At 38.4% G+C, this 8,915-nt stretch overlaps 1 protein-coding gene across 1 annotated transcript in view; it reads left to right on the top strand.

Moving 5' to 3' along the window:
- The window catches only part of fa2h (fatty acid 2-hydroxylase), a 34,355-nt gene extending 25,693 nt beyond the window's left edge, over positions 1–8,662 (top strand). The window contains exons 3-7 of the mRNA XM_083561117.1: positions 2,895–3,037; positions 3,445–3,545; positions 4,909–5,081; positions 5,204–5,456; positions 6,539–8,662. Coding sequence (XP_083417243.1) covers positions 2,895–3,037; positions 3,445–3,545; positions 4,909–5,081; positions 5,204–5,456; positions 6,539–6,606 — 738 coding nt within the window. The 3' untranslated portion in view covers positions 6,607–8,662. The remainder of the gene's footprint in view (positions 1–2,894; positions 3,038–3,444; positions 3,546–4,908; positions 5,082–5,203; positions 5,457–6,538) is intronic.
- Positions 8,663–8,915: the final 253 nt, after the last annotated feature.

Here is an 8,915-nt window from a genome sequence, read left to right as displayed (position 1 = left end):
TTACTGTGACTTTAATCAAGAACCTATGCCTGACCTGTCTTTAATCTGACCTGTCTGACCTGTCTTTAATCTGACCTGTCTGACCTGTCTTTAATCTAACCTGTCTTTATTCTGACCTGTCTGACCTGTCTGACCTGTCTTTAATGGGACCTGTCTGACCTGTCTTTAATGTGACCGTGACCTGTCTGACCTGTCTTTAATCTGACCTGTCTTTAATCTGACCTGTCTGACCTGTCTTTATTCTGACCTGTCTGACCTGTCTTTAATGTGACCTGTCTGACCTGTCTTTAATCTGACCTGTCTGACCTGTCTTAAATCTGACCTGTCTTTAATGTGACCTGTCTGACCTGTCTTTAATCTGACCTGTCTTTAATGTGACCTGTCCGACCTGTCTTTAATCTGACCTGTCTGACCTGTCTTCAATCTGACCTGTCTTTAATCTGACCTGTCTGACCTGTCTTCAATCTGACCTGTCTTTAATGTGACCCATCTGACCTGTCTTTAATCTGACCCATCTGACCTGTCTTCAAGTCTGACCTGTCTGACCTGTCTTTAATCTGACCTGTCTGACCTGTCTTTAATCTGACCTGTCTGACCTGTCTTTAATGAGACTCAGAGTCGTTCTTCTTTAGTCACTTGACTCCCGCATATGCTATGCAGTTATACACTATATTTGATCAAATTTCATGCTATAGACATCCTCTACAATTGTGTGCCTCAACTTTACGATAACAGTTTGGGAAAGAACCACATATGGCTGAGAAAGTCAGCTGTCCCAGTACTTTTGTCCATATAGTGTATATACATATATAAATGATTGGAACTCTAGTTAAAGTTGTATGTAGTGTATGTAGACGTGTTGGGGGATCTGCTTATTGAAAATGAACCATTTTATTATATTTCTGATCAAATGAACGAAATGAACTAAATGACTCAAAAAAGATTGAGTCACTATAATGATCCATTCTTTCCATCACTACTGGGCATCTAAAGGAGCTGCTGCTTCTAAATCCCTATTCCAAGTTAACCATTTATTTTTACATTTATGTCATCTGGCAGATGCCCTTATGCAGAGCAACTTACATTTATCTAATTTAAAGAACTGCGCAGTGGGTCAAGGGCCCAGCAGTGGCACCTTCTAAACCAAACGCCTTAATCACTTGACCTACCACTTTTCACACATCATCAACTCTGTGTGAACCCACTTTATTAAACACTTCACCATTTTCTTTATTGCTTTGTATGCAGTGTGAGCCTGAGAACAGAATCGGCATGTCCTATTCAAATCTAGTTTTTTTTACATTCTAGTAAATCGTAGCACTGAAAATGGAGATGGCGGTATTTCAAGAATTAATTCCAACCGTGGTACAGGAGCATCAGTAAATCTGACAATTGATTAGGCTTACATTTTATCTGAGGGAATGGCAGTTTCTGCCATCGTGTTTGTACAACTGGTTCTTTACACAACCTGATCTTTCGAGAGTGAGAGTCATTTCCTCATAGTTGTAGTGAAATGTATTTATGATTTACCCTTTTGTGAGTCAGGTGTTGTATTCAAGTTCGCTTTAAAATAGGCGCATTGTTCGGCCACAGCCACTTCTTGTACATTTTGCTCCAAAGCATTTAACCTTCTTCCAGCACTGCAGCAAGGACATGTTCAACCTTTCATTTAGAAATTAGTCATTACATTTATGGTATTTGGCAGACGCCCCTTTTAATGGGTTCATTTATACAAACGAGCAGCTATAGGGTTAAGGACCTTGCTCATTGACCCAGATGTTGGCAGTTTGGCGCAGCTGGGATTTGAACTCATGAGCAGTGCAGCATTTGCCAAACTCAAGTCAAGTCAAGTCAAGTTTATTTGTATAGCGCTTTTCACAACAGACATTGTCTCAAAGCAGCTTTACAGAAAACACTGTAATCTGTTTAGAGATGATAATGGGAGACCGATTCACAACAATAATCTAACCTGGTGCTAATAACTGCATGTGTTGCCTTTTCAAGGTCTGAAAATTATAGAAAATATTTTAATTTGTAAAAAGTTAAAGAGTTTTTATAAGTTTATCTGTACTGTGGGCTGTTCCTGGTCTGCAGTGTTCAGTATTTATCAGAAGTGGTCCAAAGAAAGAACAGTGGTGAACCGGTCATAGACAGCCGAGGCTCACTGATGGATGTGGGGAGCAAAGGCTGGTCTGTGTGGTCCGATCCAACAAACAACTCCTGTAGCTCATATTGCTAGAAGTTAAGAAGTTAATGGTGTTAATGCTCGTCGGGTCAGGACTGTTTTGTCAGCAAAAGGGGGACCAACACAATATTAGGCAGGTGGTCATAATGTTATGCCTGATCGGTGTATATCTGCTAATAATATATAGGCTTTTCGTTAAACAGTTCTCTCCTCACCTGCTGTAAACCAAAATGAACACGTAAATATTTCGATATTTTCAGTATTAACCAACCAGGAAATCTCTCCCCTAAGGAAGAAGCCTGGTACACAACAATGGCATAATAATGAAAATTTTGTTGAAGTCTAGATTTATATTATATAATCTTGTTATTTGACATTTCAAAATTTTTTCTTTTTTTTTGTTTTGTTATAGTTTGACAGTACATAAAAAAGGTTCAAGAAAATAACAGAACTGGAAAATGGAAAGGAAACTGGTGTGATTTTTCAGTTTATGGTTTCTGTGTGTGTGTGTGTGTGTGTGTGTGTGTGTGTATGTCTGTGTATGTGTATGTGTGTCCATCCATCTGGTGATCAGGGCAAAATATTCCGGGAGCTTTTTACAAGAGGACTTTACACCAGTTCCTTGAAATGTTGTCTTTTTTAGGAAATGTGAACTGTTTTTGTCTAGAAGATTCTTTGCAATAGCTAAGCACTATGATTCTGTGTGCAGGATCTGGTGGACTGGAGGAAGCCTCTTGCCTGGCAGGTGGGATATTTGGGAGAAAAATATGACGCCTGGGTCCACCAGCCTGTCAATCGGCCCATTCGTCTCTTCGAGTCCGACTTCTTCGAAGCAAACACCAAGACCCCATGGTGCGAACTCTTAAGAAAAAATGTACACATTGTAATAGTATTCAGGATCAGATGCTATAAAAAAAATTAGCATTTAGGTTTAAATTACTGTTAATTATATCAATTAAAGTGTGTGCTAGTAAGTTGTGTTAGTGTAACAATATGGATTTATAATGGAAAAAAATAACTTTTTTGAAACTTTGTGCTTAGGGTTAATAAATAAAAGACAAAATTATCAAACATCGCTTTCCTAATGTGGATATATTCAGATTGAAATTGATGCTAGTCAATATAAATTGTTACTTCCAAGAGTAGAACTTTTCATCATCCATCCTTTCCAGAAACTTAAAATAATATCTTTATTGTTTTATTTTATCAAAATTTTGCAGACTTGCTTTTATCAATATCTTTATCTTCACCTTGTGTAGGTTTATGGTACCTGCCGTGTGGATGCCTCTGGTTATTTACTTGAGCTGGTACAGCTATAGCTTGTTAGCACAAGGGAGCACTAGGTTGTATATTACATCAGGTAATACACACACACACACACACACACACACACACACACACACACACACACACACACACACACACACACTCTGCACACTTGATTTCCAACCCTCACACTGAATCCAGTATGAGACATTGGAAATTGAATTTGAATAGGAATAGAATAGGGAATTAAATAGGGAATTGAATAGGTAGCATACATGCATTAGGCTACCTATTCATTCAGTATTACATTTCATTTAACTTCAGATCTAGACAAAGTGTCTGAGGATGGTGTTGAGGAAAGGACACAATTAAAATCATGTAAAAATCTATTTAAAAAAATCTTTTTAACAATCCTGACAAATTCCAAAAGAAATGTAACCAATCTTGAACACTTCCTGAGGAAATCTTTACCAATCCTGACAGCTTCCTGAACATCTTCGACCAATCCTTACAACTTCCCCAAGAACTTTTATCCATCTGAGAACTTTCCGAGAAAATTCTACCAATCATGACCACTTGTCAAATAAATTTTAACCATTCTGACAACTAACTGAGGACATTCAACCAATCCTTGCATCTAAACAGAGTCATTTGGTCAATCCTGGCAACCTACCCAAGAGATTGTAACCATCCTAACAACAACCTGAGGACAAGCAACAATCTTGAAAACTTGCCAGAAAAATTGTAAACATCTTGACAACTTCCTGAAAATTTTTGACCAATCCTGACAACTTTCATAGAAAATTTGACCAATCTTGACAACTTCCGGAGAATTTTTGACCAATCCTGACGATATCCCGAAAGGTTTTTACCAATACTGGCAACTTTCCAAGGAAATTTAACCAATCCCGACAACTTCCTCAAAAAGTCTGATTAAATTCTGACAACCTTTCAAAGAAATTCGACCTATCCTGAAACTTTCCAAGAAAGTCTGACAAATCCTGAGAGTTCCTGCAGAGTTTGAGGATCACCGCCTGCCAGTTCTCTACCATAGGTTGAAAAACCTGACATTTGGGACATTGAACGTACCACCTTTGGTCAAAATAGGAACTCAGTCATTTGTTGCCTGATTCAAATTCTTGTCTGTGTGACAAGGAACAAAGACCAAGGAAAAAAACTTTGCATAACTTTGTATTTGAGTATAAGAAGCTATTATTCTTTCATTCTTTAAACCATCTGTGAACCCTGACATGACTCACCTTAATACTATACCTATTAAAATGACTTCATTTCATTAACATTTCACGTACCAGTTTGTTCTGTTTGACAGAATGCTTGTTATTGATGACATGTTCAGCAATTAACACAGCACATATTCATACAACTAATATCATTTAAAAACTTTAGTTCAATCTAATAGTGTACTCTTTCTTTTAAAATTCCCTGTGTATCTCCAGAGTACTCCTTTTTTATTCACAAGTACTGGTTCCCACTCCTCTTCATGACTGGGATGTTCATCTGGTCCTTTGTTGAGTACTGCATCCACCGTTTCCTGTTCCACCTGCGTCCTCCAGGCCACAACTATTACCTCATTACCCTTCACTTCCTCCTCCATGGTCAACACCACAAGGTGAGTCAGAAGCCCAGAGAGATGTGAGATGTCTTGTGGCCTGCCTAGAGTCATTTTGATTGGCTAGCTAATATCTAATAGCTATATGATCTCTCTTTCTGTCTCACTCCATTGTCCTCCAGTCTCCATACGATGGCTCTCGTCTGGTGTTCCCTCCTGGCATTGCATCAGTCGTTATAGGGGCATTTTACATAGCTCTGCACCAGCTGCTGCCCGAAGGTTTAGGCACGCCTGTGTTCGTCGGTGGTCTGTGTGGTTACGTGGTGTACGACATGATCCACTACTACCTGCACTACGGTTCTCCACGCAAGGGCTCCTACCTGTATGGCCTGAAGGCTTACCACGTCAAACATCACTTTGAGCACCAAAGAGCAGGTAGTAATCCTTTTCGCTTTGAAAAACTTGTTCTACTTTTAGTAATGTCACGATTTAGTTGTTACTGTAGTAGCTTTGCATTATTTAAAGAACGAACCAAGTTTTCTCGTTTGTTCAATCGGAAAATTGTGCTTTCACGGTACAGTAGGACTCATCGTTACACCGAGAGGCACCGTTCCTAGGCAACTGGATGACTCCTTGCTCAAATCTTTTTAATTAGGCATTACATTTGCATTAATAGAATCTAGCAGACGTCCTTTTCCAGAGCGACTTACAGAAGTGCTTTCTTGTCTTTATCAAAAACACGTTCTGGAAAAGAAAACAAAGAAAATAAATATTAGAAGAAAAAAAAAAACAACCAAATGTAATTAATTAACAGTGATAATTCAATTGTTTGGTGGAGAAGTAGATAGCTGTTTTTAATAGGGACAATGTCAAGTGAATGCTAACCCTTTGAAACGGATAAAAGTTGTCAGGAATATTAAAATGTTTTGCAGAAATGTTGCTAAATTCTTTAAAAAACAACACCACATGACTAATAAAAGTGCACTTTGGGGTCACACACTTTTACTTCCTATTTTATGTTCACAATTTGACAACTGAATGGACTTCATGATAACAATACACGATATGGACAAAATTATTGGGACCCCCGAACTTTCCTTACTACATTGTTGAAAATACACAGTTGTACAGGATGTCTATCGCATGACGTTTTCCTTTCACTTGAAATAGGAGGCCCAAACCTGTTCAACCCTATTGAACACCTTTGCGATGAATCGAAACGCTAACTGAACTCCAGTCCTCCACACTCCTAATCAGTACCTGACTTTACTAATACTTTTGTGACTGAATGAATAGAAATCTCATTAAACACACCCCAATCTAGTGGAACATCTTCCCAGAAGAGTGGAGATTATTATTACAACAAATTAGGACTTCATGTGAAATAGGATGTTCAAAAATGGTGTCTACACACTTTTGTCAATATTGTGCAATTGAGTTCCTTGGGTTTTGAGAATATTCTTTAGTATATTGTGGTGTGTATCATCTGATTGGATGTTTGTGTTTCCTTCTTGCAGGTTTTGGCATCTCGACTACGTTTTGGGACTATCCCTTTAACACGGTTATTCCAGAGCAGACATTTTAAATTGCCCCCGTGCAAGGCTGCCCATGCTGTCCAACCTTTACCTAAATGTTGCTTTTTTCAGAGCTCGTGCTCTAAAACTTTTCCCAAAAGAAAAAAAAAAAGGCCCAAGCTCATCATCTTTGTCATGATCATCATTGTGACCACCATCATTATCATTATTATTCATTCATTATCATCATTTGGTTGCCAGGTTAGGAACGGGTGCAGCCCAGACTCTAAATAAATGTTGGTGTATATGCATGTACAGGCATATAATATGTAAAAGAATCTAATTTTAATAATTGTTTATATTATAAGTTTTTATGTAGAGATGTTCATTGCCTTTTAACCCTAAAATATCATCTTGAGTAGATACAGGCAGAAGGATTATGTTAAGTGCGAGAAGGTGTGCGAATGTGAGGAGTGAAGGAGCGTTTTTTTTTTTGCTGTAGCGTGGATCTGAATGGAAGAGAAGGAATTGCGACGGGACCCTCAATGGCGCTTCAAGTCAATGCCAGATAGGAATTACTCAGGAACATGCTTTAAATCCCACCATGCTTATGCAAGACTTGTCAGTGTTTCTGCCTTTATATATAGGAAGTTTCCTTTACTGGGCTTTCTGTTTGCGTTGTTTGGCTTCCAGGATTTTTCTTATTTCTGATCCCCTTTTTTTTTAATGGTGATTTTTTTTCTCTAAAACATAAGCATTTAGTGTTTTTTTGTTTTTTAACTCCAGGGATTTATTCTGTGGAAGCCGGTTTGCTAGTTTTTATAATCATTATATATTATTTTTTGTTTGCTTTCTTTTTATTTTTAATGGAAGAAATGCCAAGTGATTTACCGACAGAACAATGTGCAGGTTGCACCAATAGCCATTGACTCCTTGTGTAACGGTAATAAAAAAAGAGAATCATTTTTGAGAGACTTTAAGCTGTGATGCTTTTATAGAGATGCAAGGAGCGAACAATGGCCCTTGGACTTTCCGGATCAGGAAAAGCAGGTGTGTTTGTCATAGCTGCAGATTTTGAACTCTCGTGAGGGCATGAAGCCACGTGCTCGGGGATCTCCAGCGGCATGGGGGTTGCCTGACAGGGGGTTTAGATGTCGGTGTGGTGACCCCTGTTCTGGGTTGAAGATCATTAGTATCTGACCAGGCTATGAACGAGGAGGCCCTGGCCACCATCTCTGGCTGATCTCTCGTTGGTTCATACTCGTATTAATCTTTGACCTCTCTCTCTCTCTCTCTCTCTCTCTCTCTCTCTCTCTCTCTCTCTCTCTCTCTCTCTCTCTCTTTCTCGCTCCATTTTACATACTGTCCCCAGATTAGCATACGTGTTTTATGTCTTAATTTCTTTGCATGTATTTGCCTTTTGATGTTTTTTTTTTTTTTTTAATGTTTTTGCCATGAAGTCACTGCATCCCGTCTGGACTCTAGGAACTTTCTATTCAGGTAAAAAGGAGACTGTGGCCTCCTTGATGTCCTTTATCTTCTACACAACTACCATCATTGCTTTGTAAGGCTACAGTCTGCCCTTTTTAACTTGATTGCACAAAAAACAACAGAAAACATAAAGTTAAATCTCTGTATTAAAATGTCCCCAATGTGCTATAAAGGGCATTCCCTACCTCCCTATTCCTTCCACTCAAATCATGTAATCAGTCAGTGGGATGTCACGAGCTGAGCGAACGTTGAGTTGAGGTTATGGATGTTTTGATTGAGCGATACAGCTCAAGAATGTTCTCTGTTTCTAAAAGCATGAATGTTGATTATTAACAATGTCATGCCATGGCACCTTCCTGTCTCGTCTTTGATGAAATAGGTCACACCGAGGGCGTCTCACTGCCGGTGGGTGCCAACTGGTTTGATTCAAGTAATAACAGTAAATATATTTGCACGTGTTTACCTGTAAACAAAGTTTGAAGGTTTAATTCAGAGAAACAAAGCTTTTAAATGAAAAAAGAAAAAACCCTGATGCCTCTAATACAAATGAAAATCTGTTTACTACTATATATTTTTTATGTTGCAAATTTCTATGCAAATGTACTTGTAAATAAATGTCTGTATATTTCTGATGAAGATGATTTCTCTTGCTTTTTGTCACAAACATCTTGGAGTTGTGAGGTTAATTTTTTTGGGTTAGCGACATCAGTGACCAGCATCTCTGAAGATCATTTAATAATGTCTGTGAGTCATAAACGCCTCAAATGAATTATTCATGGATAGGGAAAGGTAAGACCTGCGTACGTTTCATGGGTGAGCAAACTCTAGCTTAATTGTGCATGTTGCTGCAAGTACAGTATTTTGCATGTCATCAAAATTTCATGTTCTT

This window comes from Silurus aristotelis (assembly GCF_946808225.1).
Source record: "Silurus aristotelis genome assembly, chromosome: 14".
Lineage (NCBI taxonomy): Eukaryota > Metazoa > Chordata > Actinopteri > Siluriformes > Siluridae > Silurus > Silurus aristotelis.
Note: the sequence above shows the minus strand (reverse complement) of the source record. Positions and strands in the feature narration are given on the sequence as shown.